The sequence below is a fragment of the Rousettus aegyptiacus genome, unplaced genomic scaffold (assembly GCF_014176215.1).
Source record: "Rousettus aegyptiacus isolate mRouAeg1 unplaced genomic scaffold, mRouAeg1.p scaffold_m13_p_4, whole genome shotgun sequence".
Classification (NCBI taxonomy): Eukaryota; Metazoa; Chordata; class Mammalia; order Chiroptera; family Pteropodidae; genus Rousettus; species Rousettus aegyptiacus.
The window spans coordinates 106,660,919-106,682,767 of record NW_023416307.1 but is presented as its reverse complement, the minus strand read 5'-3'; the positions used below and the strand labels follow the sequence as shown (position 1 = coordinate 106,682,767).

The 21,849-nt window shown below is 39.6% G+C and overlaps 1 protein-coding gene across 8 annotated transcripts in view; it reads left to right on the top strand.

Annotated features, from left to right (window-relative positions):
• Positions 1-21,849, top strand: part of ATXN7 (ataxin 7) — a 123,936-nt gene that overhangs the window by 39,053 nt on the left and 63,034 nt on the right. For all 8 annotated transcript variants that reach the window (XM_016150179.2, XM_036219263.1, XM_036219265.1 and 5 more), the window contains 2 exons: positions 180-500; positions 738-806. In XM_016150179.2, the coding sequence (XP_016005665.2) occupies positions 191-500; positions 738-806 (379 nt within the window). In that variant the 5' untranslated portion in view covers positions 180-190. The remainder of the gene's footprint in view (positions 1-179; positions 501-737; positions 807-21,849) is intronic.

The following is a 21,849-nucleotide window of genomic DNA, read 5'->3' as shown; positions in this document are numbered from 1 at the left end:
TTTGCGCCCAGGGCGGGGGGTGGCCCGGGAGGAGGCGGGCTACGGGAGCTGAGTGGCCGGGGGGCGCTGTCAGCGCGCCCCACCCGGCCCGCGGGCCGCGCACGCTGCCGGAACTCCCCGGCGCCTCCTTAAAAGCGGCCCCCACACGACTCTTTTCCCCCTTTTTTGTTATATTGTAGGATCGGAAAGAATGTCGGAGCGGGCCGCGGATGACGTCAGGGGGGAGCCGCGCCGAGCGGCGGCGGCGGCGGGCGGAGCAGCGGCCGCGGCCGCCCGGCAGCAGCAGCCGCCCCAGCCTCCGCAGCCCCAGCGGCAGCAGCCGCCGCTGCCGCCGCCGCGGCGCCTACGGCCGGACGAAGGCGGCCCCGGCGCCGCCTCCACCTCGGCCGCCGCCTCAATGGCGACCGTCGGGGAGCGCAGGCCCCTGCCCAGTCCCGAAGCGATGCTGGGACAGTCGTGGAATCTGTGGGTCGAGGCTTCCAAACTTCCTGGGAAGGACGGTGAGTGTCCACGCCTTTCTCTCCCCCACGCCCCCGGCTTCCCAATCCTCTCACCTATCTTCTCCCTCCCCCCACTTGCCCCGTCCAGTGACCAGTCCCCTCGGGGGTCAGAGATGCTATCGCTCGGTTTGGGAACGCAGAGCTGCCCGCACCTACTCTATGCGTGCGTGAGCGTGCGTCACACTCCCAGCCACTGACCTGCCTCTCTCCTCCTCCTATGTGTGTGTTATCTCCTAGGGACGGAGTTGGACGAAAGTTTCAAGGAGTTTGGGAAAAACCGTGAAGTCATGGGGCTCTGTCGTGAAGGTGAGTCCAGCTCCCTGAAGGAGTTTGTGCAAGCTCTGGGAAAGTTTCCTTGCCGGCTTCACCAAGGCGGGGTACCTTTGCCCAGTTTACCTACTCCTCTCCGCCATGAGAGTATGCTGCCTGAGGAGAAAGAAACAGGAGGACAGACATAGCTTTTGGCAAATCTGGTTTCTGGGGACTTCCTGTGACGGGGAGCGTCCTGGAGTCCATTGGAGGCCTGGCCTGGTGCACCATGAGCAGCATGGCTCTGTGATGAGCACTGGGCACCTACAGAGTTCAGGTTTGACTCCTTTAACGGAGAAACACCAGTGGAGGAAGGAATTCTCGACTTCAAAAACCATTTACACAAATGCTGTGGGGGCTAGGAAAGAAAACCTTGCCATCTGAAATTTTCCAGTGGCAATCAAAATTAATTTTGAACTTTAAAGATGACATTTTACCTGTGCAGCCTTATTTTTATGGAATTTAAGTTACAAAAGTTCAACAGGATCATCACAACTGAGAAGCAGTTGGTCAGATTTTTTTGTGAGTTGCCAAGATGGGGGAAAGGAGAAGGCTAGAATTTTACATGGTGAAACAAGCCTTTAGTGCGCTAAAGGTGAAATCAGAGTCTAATTATTAGTCAGTTTTTAATAAAAGTGGTAGAAGTTTTAATAGGGAAATACCTGTAGTTACAGATGTGGCTCCAGACGAAAGTCAGGTCAGCTATCTAGAAACTGTCAGACTTTTCCATGAGATTTTCTTTTTCCTTAAATAGTCAGCTTTGGCATCTATCTAATGCTTGTGCCAGTCCTGGGCACACTGGTCAAAAGAGACTTCTGGAGGCCAGTCAACTTTAGATTCAGTTCAAGTTATTTTTTTTCCAGTAGAACTACGGACAAGGTATTGAGTAAAGTTTGGAATCCAAAATATTGAGTTTATATTCCCCTGTGCAATTTTATTTCTCACGTGTAGCCATTTATTTTGGCATAGTTATTGTCCGGGGCCTAAGAATAAGTAGAATTTTGGCAAGGGAAACATATTAAAGCCCAGAGTTGGCTCATTGTTACTGTCTTCACATGTATTTCTTGTTTTTAGTGCCTGTCTTTTCACATTCACTTTTTTGGTTTTTTTTTAAATTGGCCACTTGTTGGCCTCTTGGCAATAGGAGAAAGAGTAATTCCATTGGCAGCTTTCTGAGGGCTTCCAATTGGAACAGATTATAGAGCAAATTAGTTGATTTTGAAAATGAGAATTGCTGTTTGAGAGCAAAGGAAAGAGAGGGAAAACACAGGACTTGCTGGTGATGTTGCAATAGGAAAAGTCAGTTGTTAGTCCGGTTTTAGTGTTGAATTGGCAGCCTGCCTGGGCTTAAAAAATTAAAATCACTAGGTGGCAACTCTCATAGGAAGCAGTTGGAGTAGTGCTTTAGAGGACTTGACCCGCTCTTGTTCTTAGTTTTCATTCTCTGGGTGTGGATACATTTCCCACAAAGGGTTTCTAAATCTGTGAAAACAGTGTGCTAATTATTGGTAATTTCCCTATAGAGGATGAGTAAGTATATTAGTGTTTCACTGGGCAACTTGGTCTGGACTGAGACCCAGTTAATTTAGTGACCTAGACCCGTTTTTGCTGTATTTGTTGTTTTCTGCTGGGACACATCCATTAGCAGGTTTTACCATGAAGCTCTAAGACCTCCTAACTACCTTCTCGATGCACAAAGGGGTCATGGATTTGGTTGTGTGCTTCAGAGTTATCAAATAATTAGTGATTGTTAGGGGTACCATTTTTTTTAAGCTGCTCTAACCATTCAGAGGATGCTGAAGTGTGTCCCAGTCATCTGAAAGTCTGCCTGCCTGTTTCAACTAGAGACTGAAGTTTTTAATTCAGTTCTTGGTTCATTTGTAACTTTGTGGATGTTCTGGCGCAGCTTAAAAATCCAGTCTTGAGAATATTCAGCACTCAAGCAGTGGACCTTTATTTTTGTAACAAACAGCTTGTATCAGGTTGCTTAAAAAATGAAAATACTTTTTAAAATTATCAAAATTTGTTAGATGTCTTTGGTTATAATTATCTCTTACTAAGAAAAGATGTTTTGAAATTTCTAACTTTCTCTTGTCAATGAGATTAAATTAAGAAGAAATATGTAGATATATTGATCATACGAGTAAAGTACTGCAAGTTAAAAATTCTCCATCTTGGAATAATATATTTAGGAATATGGACTAGACTTTTCGAATACTCTTCTAACTCATTATTGAGGACCTAGGGGTTAGAAACCTCACCTATCAGCATCTCTTTGTAAAGGAAATGATAATAACTACTTCCCAAGGTTGTTGTAGGGGTTGAAATTAAATTAGATAACATATTGAAAATGACTCTATGTATTAATATCTTTCAGCCCTTTCAACTGATAATCTGAAACCTGATCTCCTAATTTGATATTTATCAAGAGTTTATAACCTGGTGCTTGAGTGGGCTTCAGGGGGTTATAATTCCCTTGAAATTATATGCAAATTGATATGTATGTCCCCTGAAATTGTATGCAAAATGTATGTATGTGCAGGGCAGGCGTCCACAGCTGCTTTAGGATTCTCAAGGATGCTTCACATATCTTTACTCCCCAAATTCAAAACTGCTGAAATCTCTGTTGTCTTTTCTCTCTTTTTTCTTTTGTAGCTTATTTGTCTAATTCCCTCATGGCAAGACTGCCCAAGGGTTAATGCTATGGGAATGGTTGGAATTACTAATTTATATGGAAGTGAAATTATTTGTGTTTTAGCTGATATATCGTTCCTTCTTCCTATTAGCATAGGTAAGCAAAAGTTAAGGATAAAATTTCAGGTATTTTTCAGAGGTCAGCCTATTTTTCATCTGCTTTTATTGCCTTGTTTGCTTTGTTCTATAATTTGTAATATTGATTCCACAGTTGATTTTAGTAGAAAAACATTGATGATATAGTTTGACTTCTTTCAAATGACTAAACTCAGAAGACAGATCACCTTTTTTCCAGGTGATTTGCGAAATTTTGGCGTTCACAAAATTATGTTTAGATGAAATTGGTATGAGTGACTGATTAAGATTTCTGTATTAGTACCTGAACATATCAAGAGGCTTTACAAAGGAAAACATTAAATACCTTAATTTCATAGCAAATTTTAAGAAATATATGGTGTTCCTGTAGGAGTTAAAAGTATAATTGGAAAATGACATTTTCTTTGGGATGTCATCCCTACCTTCTCTTCAGCCTGTTGTACAATATCAAGTACCTGTCCTTTTCCTTTCTCTAAACACCGTATTACCATATGAAAGCATGTATTCCAGGTCGGCCTTTCATTAGAGTGTAAGCTCCCAGAGGACAAGGGCATGGCTGATTGAGAGATATTTAGTTCCTTCACAGTTTGTGCTCAGTAAATATTTGCCCCCCAAAAATGAATTAATTGGGCTCTCAGTGAAATTGAACCCAGTCAATCAAAGATGAGGGTGTCAAGTGACCAATTTTCCACTGTGTTGTGACTCTTTAAAAAAAAAAAAAAAAAGCACCTATTTTGTGTACCCTGTAGGGAGGTGTGTTTTATGGCCCCAGGGGAGTCCAAGGCTGTCTTTCTATTGGGCTGTCCTGAGTTTAGCACTCCATTTACACCTTCCAGAAAGAGTGCAGACAGGACATCACCTCTCTTATCTCTGATATTTAGTCAAGGGAGTAGGATGGCAACCCAGTAAGATATCCACACTCTATGACAAGTGATTTTTCTGTCATAACAGGGACATAATTGAGCCTAGGACAAGATGGAAAAGAGGCTGGTTGACACCTACCAGCAGCTAGATTTTTTTTAAAAAAAAGACTAGGGTGGTGGGTAGCCTCAATCAAGACAGAGTCAACATAACAATACCACCTTTTTCTTTCCTAAGGAAGAAAGTATTTTATAGTTAACTGAAAACTATAAGTAGGTGTTTGTGTTAAGTACTGTTAAAGTTAACTACATTATAGGCATAGAACCCTCTCCCTGAAGTAAAGAGCATTTTTATTTTTCTCTAGGGTTTCTCTTGTGTTCCCCACCCCACCCTAGTTTTTCTTATGGTCAGTTTGAAATACACAAAAGTAGTGAAGATATTTTAAGGAGCTAGCCTCCTTGTATTCATCATACAGTTTAAACAGTTGGGTCATGGCACAATAGTAACATCTCTGCCCCACTCCCCACACTGAATTAGTTTGAAGCGTGTCCCAGACATCATTTCCTTCCTTCCTTCCTTCCTTCCTTCCTTCCTTCCTTCCTTCCTTCCTTCCTTCCTTCCTTCCTTTCCTTCCTTCCTTTCCTTCTTTCCTTTCTTTCTTTTCTGTTTCCTTCCTTCCTTCCTTCCTTCCTTCCTTCCTTCCTTCCTCCCTCCCTTCCTTCCTTCCTCCCTTCCTTTCCTTCCTCTCCTTCCTCTCCTTCCTCTCTTTCCTCTCCTTCCTCTCTTTCATGTTTCCATGGACTTCAGCTCATCTCCTGCAAAATGGAGTATTAAAGTGCTCTGGTGCCTTCTTTTGAGGCAAGCCAGGCTGCCATTTCTGATCTTCCCCATGGGTGTGTGTAAGGGTTCTGCAGGTGTCAGTGCTTGCAGTCTGCCTACATCTCATGTGGTGATCAGAACTAAGCCTTAGACAGGAATAGTGAGATCCAAGTTCACTGCATCAGAATCACATTAACCTTTTTCACGTTTGGCCCTAGAATACTCATTGGAGGTGCTTGTGGCTGCAGCGTTTACCCTGAGATGACTCATGGATTATAGTCCTAACCTTATCCCCAAATTTGCCACAAAATATCTCACTTTCATCATTATTTTCACACCACTCTGTATCAATGGTCTTTGGAAACAAATGACATTATTCTATTTATAGCATTGTTTTTAGTAGTATTTCCATTTACAAAATATAGTAAATCTAAATCACTGATGTGAAATCCTAGAAAACGTGGCATTCCTATGCATGGCGTTAACATGGTTCTGAAACAGCTGAAGATTCATTTGATGAATCTGATTTATGTATACATTTGTGTTACATTAGGATTATAAACAAGTATTTCTGTTTAGAAATAACTCTAAGAACAGATTTTATATTTTCACTTTGAAAACTAGTCAGATTTGCATCAACCTCAAAGAGCATGTTCATATAAAATTAACACCGAGCTGCTTTTTTTCTGCTTTTTTTTTTTCTAAACAGGAAAGGGGTTAATACACATTTAAGGAGGACTGAAGGGATTTGGTTGTAGGTTGCCCACACTTGAGCTTCTATGAATGAGCGTAAGGCTGCAGTGACAGGGGGCAACATCATTCCTGACAATTTCTGTGTATAATTCTCCACTTGTAAAGTCTGTACTAACCCAGGAGTGAAAGAGCCCCTACAGACCTAGAGAGACACTCACTTTTATAGCAGAGAGTCTTTCTCCTGATTGTGGCACCGTTGCTGTTTTAATGCAAACTACAGCCTGTGGGTCAAGTCCTGCCTGCAGACTAGCTGAGAATGGTTTTTACATTATCGAATGGTTAAAATAAAAAGTCAAAGAAGATGATCATTTCATGACATGTGAAAAATATAGGAAATTCAGATGTCAGTGTTCATAAGTAACTTTTTTGTGGAACATAGCCACTGTCATTCATTTACATATTGTCTGTGGCTGCTATCTCCATACAATGGATAGCAGAGTTGAGTAGGTGTTGCAGAGACCATATAGCCCCAAGTCCAAAACTTACTCTCTGACTCATTATAAAAGAAAAGTTTGCTATCTCTGTTGTAATGGATTCCATGGTTAATAAAGGGAAGATCATTCTACAGATTGTGATTCTAGTACTTGTTGAACTTTCTGTTTTGATAGGGTAAATTTTCACAGTGGTAAAATTCACTATCCTTAAAGCGAAAGTTTATTTAATATTGAAGAAATATGTTGAGCTAGAAAGAAATACATAGAGAAAGAAATATTTTTGTATAAGAAGGAACCTATCCTTGTTTGCTTTTGTCATTCACTACCACTTTTCTAGGGGATATACCTGTTTCAGGGCAATTCAGAGCATCAACAGAACTGTTACTGTCCCAGCTTGCAAGAGCCCTGGATTCTGAGGATGTTGTTTAGCTTCTATTAAGTTCCTGGATGGTATGTAAATATTCTAGTGAAAGGATCTTTAACTTTTATAGGACATTCAGAAGGTTACCTAAAATTCTTCAGAATTTTTGCACTTTAGCTGGCTTAGAAAAGTCAAAACTCTTTCAGAGGTCTTGGGAATTATAAAATAGATTCACCAGGAAACAAATCTGCATTTTGATTGATCCTCATAGGCATATAATGTCCTTAGATCCCATATCTGTACAATTTTGTACTTGCTAAAAAGTATGATGCTTGGTGCAATCCATGCTGAATTGCTCAACCTTTAAGGCTTTGCAGTTACTGGAAACCATGCAAGTTACCTATAATAGAATAGGGTTTCGAAGCTGTATTCCATTTAGTTTTGATTGGTTCTTGTAAACTCTAATCTCAGGAGGGACGTGTAAAGAATTTATGCATCATTATTGAGTATGGCCCACTTCTTATGTGGTCTTATTTCTTACTTTGAAGGACATTCTGCTTTCTCATGTCCACATCTTACAATGTTCCTGTATGTACATGGACATCTCAAGTTTGGTGTGAAATTTTACTCTATGCCAGCACAAGTTTTACCTTATGTAATTTTCACAGCAGTTCTTTGATCTAGGTATTACCATTATCTCCATTTTACGGAGGGGGAAGCTGAGACTCACAGAAGTAGGGTACTTTACTAAGATCACAAAGCATGGAAGAAGCCCTGTAACCCAGATCTGCCTAATCCATAGCCCACATATTTTACCCTCTACTGTGCCAAGCCTATTTCAGAATATGCACCTGCTTCTCATGAACTTGAGCAGGTTGCTATGACCTTTGTTTTCTTTATCCTTGGCTGGAAATACAGACCTTTAACAATAAAAAAAATTTTTTTAAATAAAAATCAAAGCCCTTTCCTTGCTATGTCCTACAATAGTCTATATGTTGTATTTAGCAGTTACAAATAGAAAATCTGCTGAGGGGGAGGGGAGGCATGCATTAGAAATAATTGACTTTTTAAAAAAGATTAAATGAAAGCTAAGGTTATAGCAGATAGCAAACAATCATCTGGGATTTGTGCCATTAAAAAAAAATCCTTTAAAAAAGGAGAAGTGAGATTTCACTATTTAAATAGCATTTCAGCACACGATTGCTTTTAATCACATTGATATTCAAAGTTTATGGCAGTGTGTCTAATAAATGTGCCCCTCTGATTATTAAAATATTTTTTTGATTGAAGTTCTAAGAAGAAAAAGAAGCCTATTAGTAGACTTAACAGTTGGAGTTACTGTACTTTTGAGAGAAAGGCAGAAGATTACATTTATATTCATCTTGTACAGCAGGGATTATTATAAATGAGCAAGAGAAGAAGAAGAATGGTTTTTGCATTTCAGGCACTCATGACATAAAACTAGATTAAGTGTTCTTGTTCATCATGTGATAAAGACCATGCTAACATCAAATGTTTTTTCTCATATGTAAGCTTATGGCAAGGGAAAAGTAATAGTTCATTATCAATTAGATTCACAATCTTAAAACAGAAAATAGTCCCCTCCCAGGCTATTCAAATGTTTTCCACAGTCCTAAACTTCAGTAGGGGGGCGAGGAGGAGGGGGGAGGAGCAAGAACATGAATAAGAAAAAGAAGAAAAATGCTTGTAGTCAGTGTGATCCTTAGGTTTTTACATTTTAAGCCAGAGAGTTTCTGCAATAAACTGGAGACCAAACAGGGTTACTAGCATTTTATAATATACAAAATTTAACACATATTTAATTCTTACCACCATAAAAGTATGAAGACCATTGTTTTGGCATAAAGGACAGTCCTTTAAATTTGAAGAAAGTTTAGGTTTAGGAAGGACATTGCATTGCCTCGTTTAATCAGCTTTCCAAAGCATCTTCCATGCAACCCTGCTTCTTTGTGCTGTTAGTAGATGTTATACAGAAAAGAGGTTCCATGTGGTAAGGCTGCAAAAGACGACTTAAAGAGGAAGGCAGTACTGGGAACTCCAGTTATGGAGTTTAACAAACTTAAGTTCATATCTCTAGTGGGTAAATAACTTGAGGCAAATTCCATAGCTTTGCTATGCCTCAGTTAACTTACCTGTAAAATAGGAATAGTGGTGGTAGGATAGTGTTGGGAGGATTAAATGGTATAATGCAGGCTTAGCACTTTGTACAATGTCTACCAGAGTAACTGTTCAATAAATGTTAGTTGCTAATTTTCTAAAAATTTTTATCAGAGAATACAGTGTCATGAGCATGCCTCTAATCAAGTGTCAGCCAGGATTCTCAGGGAAGCAGCAGGAAGTGAAATGCCAGTTTCACGTAGCAGACAATATGTAGATAGAGGAAACCTCAGCATGCTCAAGATAATAGAACCCAGTTTCAAGCTTTCTTAGTAAAAATGAGAAGTGGGTGTTGACATTTCTTATTTCCTCCTTTAGTCTTCGCTTTTGACTTGCAGGGAGAAGCCCAATATGGGTATTTACCTTCCCCTGCTTGTAACAGTTATTTGTGCTTTCTTCTGCTCTGGAAGCCTATAGTTTGTTTCTTTAGATAGCTGCTTGTAATGTTTTACAAACTTTTTTCTGAGCAAGAAGGGTAAATTATAGCTAACAGAATAAAGTTATTCTCACGAAGTTGGGAATTGGATCAGAGATAACTGAGGCTACTTACTACTTATATGATTTTATGTATGTGTGGTGGTAGTTACAGGGAGTTTTCTTCCTGGTGAGAGAACTTAGAAAATTGCCTTTTCAATTCTTGGAAATTTACATTTTAACTTGAAGCAGTTCTCGATTTAAGTTACCTTGTTCTCTTTGGAAACTGTATAGACAGATATGTTTAATAAGAAAAAACAATATTATTACTATTAAAGTTAATACATATTCATTGTAAAGATTTTATTAATAATGGAAGTATAAAATAAGAAAGCCATCATTCTCTATAATCTCACTCTGTACCAATTTTAAATCTTCAGTTACAGGACTTGGACTTGGGGCATTCCATACTTAATCAAGGACACCCATATAACACTTTGAGCATTTATTGACAATTGACAGGCTGGACTAAAACCTGCCAGTTTCATCACTTCCAAACAAGATTCGTACTCTGTCATTGGGCAAGACTCAGGATAATTTGTCCAGTGCGGTTCCTGCCATGAGAATATTTTGGCTGTTTTGCATTAATTCATTTAGCTTTTATCCCACAAAGGTTTGGCAGGCACACTCTCTGTGCCTCTTGCTGGGCTAGAGTCCAAGAGTACAATTGCAAACAAGGTAAGAAGGTAAAACACTGACCCACCAAGTCAGGCATTTCATTAGCAAATACTTATGGAGTCACCCGCTAAGTGCCAGGTTCTCTGATGGGTATTGGGGATAGAGTGACACAAGTCAGAAAGAGCCCCTGCCCCTTAGTGAAGCAAGAGATGGTAAATACACAAACATTTTTCAAGGACTTTGACTGCTGTTAAGTCAATAAAATAGGCTAATGAGTTAGGAGTGGGTGAGGGTTCTAACTAACATGATCAGGAAGGCTTTTCTGAGAAATTAACATTTAAGCTGAGATATGAATGATGAGAGAAAAGTGACCACTGGATCATTTGGGAAGAGGGGAAAGAGTGTTCTAAGCAAAAGGAAAAAGCACATACATGGCCTCTGAGATGAGAATAGAGAAGAGTGGAGGGAAATGAGGCTCATGAAGGGATTATAGAGCCAAGTTCAGGAATTTGGCTTTATCCTAACTAATGGGAGCCAACTGGTAGGGAGGGGTGGCTTCAGCTGGAGAATGGTCTGATCTGTGGTGAATGGATTGGAGGGAGGTGTAAGGACCCAAAGACTGGGTGAGAAGTAATGGTAACTTAGATCCTGTTGATGGCAGTGGCAATGCAGAGAACTTGTCCTGTTAAAGGTGTTTTGGAGGTAGAGGTGACATAATTTAGTAAAGAACTGGATGTGGATGAGAGAGAAAGTAAAGATTGGGATCTGAGGCTTAAGAGCCCAGTGGTACCATTTAATAAGCCGAGGAATGGCGGAGAATGTAGAGACTCAGGGTGAGGAGCTCTGTTTTGGGCCACACTATGTTTGATATTGGGCATTCATGTGCAGCTTTGGAATCAGCAATTGAGTGTATAGTCTGGAGTTTGGAGAAACAGCCTGGGCTGAAGACACTGGGTGAATTTTCTTCATCAATGTACAGAGAGCATGGAAAGCTGTGGAATGGGGTGAGTTCCTCTAAGGTGCAAGTGTCAGTAAAGAACAGAAAGCCAAGAGCTGAGCCCTCATCGAAGGGGTGGTGTGGTGTGGGGGAATCTGCAGAAGGGGTGAGGAATCTCCAGAGACACAGGGAAACCAGGTGAGTGTGGTGGTGTAGAATTTGAGAGAAAAAAAACACTTTAGGTGAGAAGTGATTGCCTGTGTCAGATGCTGCTGTGAAATAGAGTAAAGCCAGGCCAGGGAATTGATCTCTAGCTTTAGCAGTGTAGAGGTAATAAATGACCTTAATCAGGAGAATTGGAGAGGCAGATGCCTGATTAGAGGAGGCTGTAAGAACTAGAGCTGAGGAAATAGAGAGGGCAAGTGTAGGCAGATCTTCAAAGGGTTTAGCTTTGAAAGAGAATGGAGAAATGAGACAGGATGGGGGCATGGATAAAAGGAATGAAGGGAAGGTTTATTTTGTTATGTTTATTTCATTTATTTTATATAGTATTAGGGCATGTTTGTCTGGAAATGATCACTGGAAATGATCTAGGAGTGAGGTATAATTGAGTACATGTAAGAAAATGGATAACCACAAGGATATCTTGATTTGCGGGAAGGGGATGGGACTCAGAGTCCAAGTGAAGGTGTCAGTTTTGGATAGAGTCAGAGACTTCCTTCTGTTGTAATGAGAGGAAAAGCATACAGATCAGTTGCAGGTAGGGTTGGGATATTGTGGGAAGATAAGGTAGGTAGTTCTTTCCCGTCATTTTCCCTTTTGCCTACTGACAGTGAGAGAAGTTAGGAGGTCATTACTTGAGAGAGGGTAGGAGGAAGAATTTTGTTTCTTTATCCAAACAGACAGAGAGGGATAGCCAACTAAACAGGCTGTCGTGTATCTTTTGGAGATCTTCCAGTACAATTAGAAGAAAATTCAAATTTCCCAGTAAGGCCTGCGAGACCTTGGATGGTGATAGTGTGAGCCCAGAAAATCAGGAATCTCAACAACTTGAGGTAGCGTGCTCTCAGAGTACAGGGTGGGGACAGCTACCCAGGGGAGATGAAGGGGAAAGTTGGAGCTTTTGTTAGGCCTTGATGGATGAGTCATCCAGTGTGGTATGGGAGCATCTCCTGAGGTGGGCACATATCTGGGGATGGAGGGGTGGGGGAACCCTAGAACTTGGCTGTAACCCTGTGAGGGTGAGTAGTGGAAGGGCAGGAGATGGAGCTGGATGCAGCAGAAGGCAAGTCATTCCAAAAAGAAGTTCGTGCTTTGTCCAGAGGGTGGGCTTTGGAAGATCACCGTGGTAGCAGGGTGAAAATTAAGTTGGTGGTGGACAGAGTTGAAGTTGCAGGCCAGTGGGGCATATAGCCTCCCTTCTTAATGTGAAATCCTCAGGTGTCTGGGTAATGATAACTGAGGAAGAGAGGGTTGTTTCTTTCTGATAAAACTTGTTAATGGTATTTGTTTGCATTCATTTATTTTGCATTCATTCTGTTTGTTTGTATTCATCTACTTTGTATGAATTGTTCTAATTTTCAGGAAAACAGCAAACATTCTAGAACTGCCTTCATAGAGCTTCTATTTCAGTCGGGGAAACAGGCAACAATTTTAAAAGAAAAGTGAAGTATATGTTAGGTGGTGATGAGTGTTCTGGAGAAAAATTAAGGGTAGAAGAATATAATTTAAAATAGGGTGAGAAAGAGTTTTCTAAACCAAGACTTGTAGGATATGAAGGCATGAGTCATATGGATATCCTGAAGGAGCTTAAGACAGAAGGGATAGCAAACCCACAGGCTCTGATGAGAGAGGATCCAGGATTGTCTGAAGAACATCAAGGGGGCCCGGGTGACTGGAGAAGTGTGAGTAGGGGGAAGGTAGTAATAGAAGTCAGACGCTGAGTGACTAAGGGTTTGGGAGTGAGTCGAGGAGGCAGATCCAATAGGGCGTTACAGCCCATTGAAAATCCAGATCACTTTACTGTGTCCCACAGGTTCTGTTCATTCTGATCTCTGCCCAGTTCTTCCTTGTCACCATCCATTTTCCCCTTTGCCTACTGTCATGTGGGCCTCCTTCCAGTTCCTCTGGCACAGTGGGCTCTTTCCCCTTCTAAACCTTTGCATATGCTGTTCTCTTTGTCTGGACTCGAAGTATCACCTTTTTAAAGGAGTCCTCCGTATCACCATATTTTGCTTTGTAGCCCTTATCAAAAGTTATTCATTAATACCTTGTGTCAATATAAAGCAAGCCATCACTGTTGCTAAAATGTGTCACTACTGTTAGATTTTCGGTTTAAACGCCAGATAGAAGCAATTATGAAAAAGTTTTTATGTGTCTTGATTAAATTTGTAAAACTGACCTGGAGGAGGAAAAAAGTATAGATTATTCACTAATGATGTTCTTTGGCTTTTTTGAGGGGCAGGGTTGGTAGTATTCACTGTAATGTCATTTCATTCCCTGTTGTATGTAAATTTGATAGGGCATGTTTCCTGTGTTCAAGCACCCACTTTTTGGGTGAGTAACGATATGCTGTTAAAAGAGAAATGGTTTTGGTTTTGGAATAACAGGTTATGTACAAATAAATGACAGTGTGCCTCATGAGCTCTGTTACATCATCGGGATTTTCTTTCTCAAGATAAACTCTCTGCTTTCTTTCAGCTTCTGAATAGGAAATTTATGTTCTCTCTTCCCTTCATTCCTGTTTTAGGCCTTTTTCTGTCTATTCCGATGAGCTACTATACTAGAAACATGCTCAGAGTTTACTATTAATTTTTTGTGCTACACTTTCTGTTCCTCTTACTTAGCCCCATATTTGATGAGCTTTTCATTGTAAACTGGCAGCTGCAGTGACTATTTCTTTAAAAGATCTTGTGTTTGGTAGATGATTTCTTAAAAATTGGTGGCTGTTGCTGAAAATAATCTGTGTCGTGTGAGTTTATAATATCTATGAATTATGGACTTCTCATTTAAGAGGTAGTTATGTGAGGATAACAAATAAAACAATTTTTTAAATCATTTAAAAACCAAACCATCCAGATAGAGTAGTAAAGTTGGCAAGCACAAATATTCATCAAGTGCCAGGTAAGTATGAATTTCACAAATATCTTTTTTTTTTCCTCAATAGTAATTCTAAAATAAAAACATTGCTCTTTAAATACAGAATTTTGATAGATGGCATTTAAGAATTATGAAAACATGTCAAATCGGGATAGCTATATGGTTTATATACCCATTTGGTTAATAATGGAAAAATACTTTTAAAAAGTATTTGAGAACTTGAAAAATTAAGCATCTTAGCCAATACCTGGTAGTAAGTAATAATAATAGTAGCTATCATTATTTGAGCACTTCCTACATGTCAGGCACTGTACTAAGAGGTTTACCTGGATTGCCTCACTTAATCCTTACTATAGTACTGCAGAGCAGATACTTAGATCATCCCCATTTTAAAGATGAGAAAACTGAGTCTCGGGAAAGTTAACTTGCCCCAAATCACACAGCTTATAAGTGGCAAAGCTGGAATTTTTGGTCTGGCAGACCCCAAAGCCAGATGGTTCCATGATTTATCAAGTGAAGTGTCTAATTTCTGCTTGTTCAGCTGTCATTTTTGAGGGAATGCTTGGAATAGGCTTTAGTTTATTGGTAAACAAGTAGAGTATCAACGTACATTCCAGATAGCAGTTTAAAATTAAGGAAGTTGCTTAGTTGGTGTTTTAGGGAATAGTAGCAGCAGCAGTGAAGTTCTGGTAGGGAGAGTGGGGGTATTATCTGAGAACTTTGGACTTAAAATCTTGGCTGGAGGGATGCGCACACATGTGTGAGACTATGCAAGGATTCATTTAAAATCCATAGTGTATGTAATTTGTAGAATGTGGGATAGAGAAATGATTAACTCTAAGAAAGCAAATCCTAATAGTTTGTTAGCTAAAACAGATAGGGATGACTTAGAAATGGCATGTATGCTTTAGGACAGTATCTTCAGCTGATACAGTCTTTCATAATAATGCACAGAGATATTTGTAATCCAAAGATTATCCAGGAGTCATTCTTTTTAAACATTGAAGTCACTGTATTTTATTGTCTCATTCAGCAAACCATGTTCCGGTTGATATTTATTAACTAAGTTGATTGATGTGACCTCTCAATCTTTTTTCCCCATCTTTGCTTGTCTTGGTGCTTCCCAAAAGGGAAATACATTACAACAATAATAGAACTTTCTATCAGATATTTTTCTTTGCTTTTATCGTATTGCATTGCTGTGGTCTTGCCCACGTGTGATAGGACCGGCATAAGGCAAGTGGGAGTTTGCTTGAAGGCCAGGCCTGCCTGTTCTTCGTAGCTACAAGAACCCCTCCAGCATCCTGTCTTTGCTCTGCACACAGTGAGTTCACACTGCCTGTTGTTAGTGAATTGACTGACAAATAGTGGAGAGATGATTGAGAGGCTCCCCATCCATCCACAGGGAGTGGGAATTACCTGCTCAGTAACTGTTCAAGGAATTTAGGGTTTTAAAATGGTTATGACTAAATTGGACATAATTGGTTTAAAAAAACACACAGGGAAAATAGGTCTTAATATACATTGTAATGGTTTTCAAATAGTGCTGAATACTTTGGGAGGTCAGACTTTAATGCTTCATTTTAGTAAAATTTAGCATCCCTTATTCAGAGACAGCTTTTCCTTCCATTTTAAAAGATAAGTTTTTATTTTTATTTCCAAATCCCCAGGAAATTTTAAGTGCTGTCAGTTTTATAAAAAGGTAATTAAGGAATGAGTAGGAAATATGTCTTACTAGTGGTTGGTTTGGCATTATTACTCAAGTTCCTATTTGCCTGATGAAAATATCTTGTAATATCCCTTTGTAGCCCCTCCACAGCTTTCCCTGGAAAGCCTTGGCCATAATTATTATCTATATTTGGGCACTGTCAGATGAAGAGAGGAGTCAGAGTGGAAGACAGCCACCTGATCTTTTTCACATTCCACAATTTAAAATTTGGGATAGGTTCTAACATACCCCTATTGCCTAAGGATTTTTATACCAAGTTTTAAGACACTTGGCGGATGGCTGTTTCTGTGGAGACATAAGAGCTTGCTCATGTGTTGATTCTGTTAAATATAGCTAGTGGGGGGATTAGGGAGCTGGGTGGAAAAGGTAAAGGAATGAAGTACAAATTAGTAGTTACAAAACAGTCAGGAATGTAGAGTACAGCATAGGGAATATAGTCAATATTATTGTAATGGCTATATGTGGTGTTAGATGGGTACTAGAGTAATCAGGAGGATCACTCCATAAATGACATAAATGTGTAACCATTGTACTATATACTTGAAACTAATATGAAATATATATATATACACACACACACACACACATACATATATAAATACACACACACACACATACATGCATACATACACTGAGTACTATATGGAGCATGAGAGAGTATGAGCAGTGCTGTTTCAGAGAACTGCTAAGGAATTAAATGCAACACAGGTCTAGAAGAGGTACTAAAACTGGAATCAATGGCATATATAGTAGTGGAAGGTCTAACTTCTTGTTTCCACTGATGATCGTCTTACTATTATAAGTACTCTCCTGAAAATGTGGAAGGGAAAACATAAAGCAGTTATTACTGAAAATTGTAACAATTTTGATAAAGATTTTGTGAGCAATAACTGTGGGATACCAATATGTGGTATCTATGCTTATAGGGCAGCGGTCCCCAGCCTTTTTGGCACAAGAGACTAGTGCTTCTATGAAGACCTAATGACTGATGATCTGAGGTGGAGCTAAGGCTAAGGCAGTGATGCTAGTGCCGAGGAGTGGCTGCAAATACAGACGAAGGTTTTGCTCGCTCGCCTGCTCCTTACCTCCTGCTGTGCAGCCTAGTTCCTAACAAGTCACAGACAGGTACTGGTCCTTGGCCAGGGGATTGGGGACTCTCGTTATTGGGTATCTGGCCTTGACTAGGGTTCAAGGAAGGAAGAGCCCCTGAAGACCAGAGAGGGCGCTCATGGACTTTCTCTTGCTGCAGAAAGCAAGCCAAGTCTCTGGCCTGTGAGGCCATGAGGGGCTGGCCCAGTGTTCCCTATTCCTTAAGGCCTTTTTGCTGTCTCTCAGAAAGAAGGTACATCATTGCCATTTTGTTTTGTTTTATTTTAGGCTTTATTTTCAATGCTCTTGCCTGTATTTCTTCTGGTTTACATGGTCTCCTTTGTATACCCATACCCTCTTTAAATTGCCCCCCACCCTCACCCCTCTAACTCTTAACTTCGGGAAAAGAGTTCACATTAAATCCTGCTCTCTCTCTTTTTTTAAATTTTATTATTAGTTTCAAGTATACAGTACATTGATTAGACATTTATATAGTTTGTGAAATGATCCCCCCGATTGCTTTCTCTTTACACTTAGCCATTACTGCTAACTGCATTCCCTAAGCCGTGTTCCCCATCCCTGTGACCATCTAACAACTATTAATTTTTACTTCTTTAACCCTTCATTCTATTCTCACAGCCCCCCAAACCCTCTCCCCTCTGTCCATCACCAGATTGTCCTCTATGTTTATGAGTCTGTTTTTGATTAGTTTGTTCCTTTCGTTCCTTAGATTTCGCATATAAGTGAAATCATATGGTATTTATCTTTTTCTTACTTACTTCACTCAACATAACAACCTCGAGGTCCACCTGTGTCATTGCAAATGTTAGGATTTCATTATTTTAATGGCTGAGTAATATTCCATTGTATATATGAACCATAATTTCTTTATCCAGTCATCTATTGATGGGCATTTAGGTTGCTTCTATATCTTGGCTAATTGTAAATACTGCTGCCATGAACATAGGGGTGCATAGATCTTTACAAATTATTGTTTTGGTTTTCTTTGGATAAATACCCAGAAGTGCAATTGCTGGGTCAAAAAGTATAATCTTCCTCTCTTTTAATGTCCCTTATCTCATGTCACAACATGGATGATGTAAATTGTGACTGTGATAAACCTATGTCAAAAAGAAAGAAAAGCCTCAAGTGCAGAAGTGGAAGTAGATACATAAAGGGCTAAAGCATGGGCTTTGAAATCAGGGATTCTCAAACTAGGTTTATTGGAGTTGTAGGAAGTCCTTGAACCCTTTCATGAATACATGCAAAATCGTGTCTTATTTGCATAATACAGTTTTCTAGGGGGAGAGAATATACTTTTCAACAGATATTCAAAGGCCTTTATGACCCAGTAGTGTTCAGCACCACCAGTGAAAATACCCAGTCTTTTTTAGATAGTAGCAGTCTCTGTTGTTATTTTATTTGTAATTAAAGTAGGCTTTTTTCTTTTGTTCAAGTTCCCATATTTGAGATTTTTTTTTTTTAATTCTCTACTTGGTTTCTAAAGTTTCTGTTTTGCTTAATACTTTCACAGCAATATTATTTTTTATAATTTTCATTAGTAAAATGTAGTAGTATTCTGGCTGCATTAAAGGTTAAGAGTCATAAGTGGGCCAGCCTGAGACAACAACCATTTTTTGTCATAGTGATACCTTGTGAACGCGCATCTTTTCAAATAGATGAAAAGTTCAATCCTATCTGAAGTTTTGTAACCAGACCTTTTTATAAATTAAGGACAGATGAGGGACAGAGTTAGGACATGAGGTAGCAGCTGGGGTGATCTTTCTGAAACTCACATCTAATAGTATTTATTGCTTAAATGACTTGCCCTTGTTTAACTGACTTCACTGATTCCCATTGCCCTTAGGGTAAAGTGAAAACTACTTAATGTGGCTGGCTGATGGACAAGGTTCTATTTGCCCAAAGCACCAGAGCTCCTTAGCTCCTCCCTTCAGGTTATATGCCCTCCCTATGCAGGCAAGGACAATGGCCCCTTTCTGCAGACAACCTCCCCTGCTCTCTTTTTACCCCCTAACCACCCTCCCCCAATAGAAAGAAAATTAACCCTTGTCTCTTAAGTGCCAACTTCAACATTAGTTCTTTTAGGCAGCCCTCCTGGGCCTCTGGTCAGGCTTTATGTCTGCATCATGCTTTTTCTGTTCAGCCTCAGGAGACTTTCACATGTCATTACATGTAGTTCAACCTAAGTTTTTTTTGAACTACTGCATAATATTTTTATATTATGAATATTACAATGGTTGTTTAAACTCAACCTCTGTGGATGAATATTTAGGCTGTTGGCACTTTGCTGCTTTTAACAGCTGTGCTACAGTTAACATACCTGTACAAGCTTCTTACCTCTAGTGAAATTTTGTCTGCTGTTTATTTTGTAAATAAACAGACAAATAGAGGTAATATTTAATTAGATAATACCAAAGTTCCCTCCAGAAAAATTTTCAAATGTTAGAGGTCCATCTAGGTGACAGAAAAGTATTGCAATGGCTTGGGGCACAGTTCCTTTCTCTATCTCTTCTTAATGTACTGGCAGGATCCAGCTTTTTTTCCCTGTCTTCCTACTCCCTAACTTTTGGGCTGTTTGAAATTGGAGTCTTCTGTCCTATAGAAATTTAGAGCCCTGTGATTTGAAAATGCAGTCTGACTTTCAAAGTGTTGTTGTTAAAAGAATTAATTATAAGCTTCCTTGTTACAATAATGTTCTTCATCTGAGAATCACAGAGTACCTAGAATATTTGCTCTTTAATCTACACAAAATCTGGGGTAAAATTTTTTGCCACCCTGTTGTTGACTTTCCTTGTCTACTCTGCAAGCCCTGGCCCTTGTCTAAAACAAAGGCAAAAGCTGTTTTCTACTCCCCAGGAAAAAGTCCACGATGAGTGAACTGTACATCTCATAACAGGATTTGGAGTTGAATAATGAACAGAATATTCACTATAGTCTCATTTACCTTTCTTTTACAAAAAGAGAAGAAATTAATTTCTCTGTGACTGGTAATTTCCCTTGACCTCCCTCTTTATAAAATTATATTATTTATTGGGTCTTGAAATAAACTTGTGCAAAGTAGTTTGTTAAATAACCTTTCTGGAGAGAGGGAGTAAAGACTCTTCTTGAAGGAATAATAAACTTGATGCCTCGTAGGTACCTATTGGAAGGAGTAGCTGAAGTTTAGTTACTTTCGGGAAGAGAATTCTCAGAGAGAAACAATTGCCTGGTTCTTGGGGGGCTGTTTTTATTTTCGTTTATTAGAAATCAGTCATCCTATTTATATACCTCTTTCCAGAGATCAAGATGGGATGGGGGAGCACTGCGAAAGAGATGGTCTATGAGAGAGGCAGAAAGGGAATACTTTTGGATGGGAACTGAGGTAAGAAGGGGGTGAAACGAAGAGTGGAAGAGTGTCGAGTCCTGGTGACTCAGTTTTTAAGTACTTCCTCTCTGGGTTCCTGTAATCACACAGAGAGGTTTTTTTGCAAGGTGTTAATTCTTGTGGCAGAGCAGCATTTCATTTCCTGGGTTATAATCCCTGCTTCTTCACTTCCCTGCTGACCTCGGGCAAGTTATTTAATACCTCCTAGCCTCAGTTTCCTCACTAGTTGGAGGGCATGTATTAAAATAGTGTTTCGCCATAGAGCCATTTTGAGAATGCTTTAATTAATGCAGGGTTTCTCAAGCTCAATGTTACCAACATTTGGGACCAGATAATTCCTTTTTGTGGTGAAATGCCCTGTGCATTGTAGGATATTTAGCAACATCTCTGTCCTTTATCATTGAATGCCAGTAGCACCACCCCCTCCAGTTGTTATAATCAAAAATGTCTCCAAACATTGTCAGTGTCCCCTGGGGTTTGGTACATAATTACCTTCAGTTGAGAACCACCCCTTTAATGTACGTGAAGCCCTACTCTCTGTGCTTGATATATGGAAAGGTTCTTCAATGTCTGCACAGGGAAAGTGCTTCATAAATGTTTGAATGAATGAATGTTGCTATTTTGCTGTCGAAAGAGTTCTAGCTCCTTCCTTAGAAATCACATGGAGGAGATCCCTTATTGAGATTCTTATGGCACTGCAGTAACTAAATTCATTTGGGTGGCTACCAAAAGGAGTACTCCCTCTCCATCAGAGTTTACTAATGTGCAGCAGCACCTATAAAGTGCCAGAGTAGTTATTACTGTCCATCTTTAATTCCAAGATGCTTTTTTTCTCTTGTTTCAATATTTTTGAAATCAGGATAGATTATAAAGTTGAAGAGTACGTTATTTTATTCTCCAAAAGCTGATATTGACACACACTTGATGGCAGCTTTGAAATTAAAGAATGTGGTATGAATGTTTGGACTTTGCAAATGGAGCCGAAGCTGTTTTTGGGCAAAGACTGTCTTACCGTGTTGTTTTTTTCCCCAGTACTCAGCACAGTACTTCAAAACATACTGTCTCAAACATTTGAACAACCCACACTTTCTAGTGTTCTGTTATGATACCCTTGAACTGCCTTTTGTATGGTACATCCCTTTAATACACTTGGGATGAAAAACAGTACAGTCTTTCACATGATGTAAGTAACAACAGTATATTTTTCAGTAGTCCCTGTTTTACTCTTTCCATAGTGTGTTTGAGTGGATTTGACTGTTTTACTACATTTTGATCACTTTAAGATGAGTGCACAGTACAAACTAGTTTTCTGATGCTGGTGACAAAGAAATATATGTCTCAGACTTTTACAGGAGGGCTGTATTATAAGTGCTTGTAACTTATGCAAATTATACTGTGTGATGGCACAAAAGAGAAAAATAGTGTAGCTAATTTCACCAATTATTCAGTGTATATTATTGCCCTGAAATTTGCTTGAAATAGGACGTATGAATTATCTAAGATTAAGTTCCAT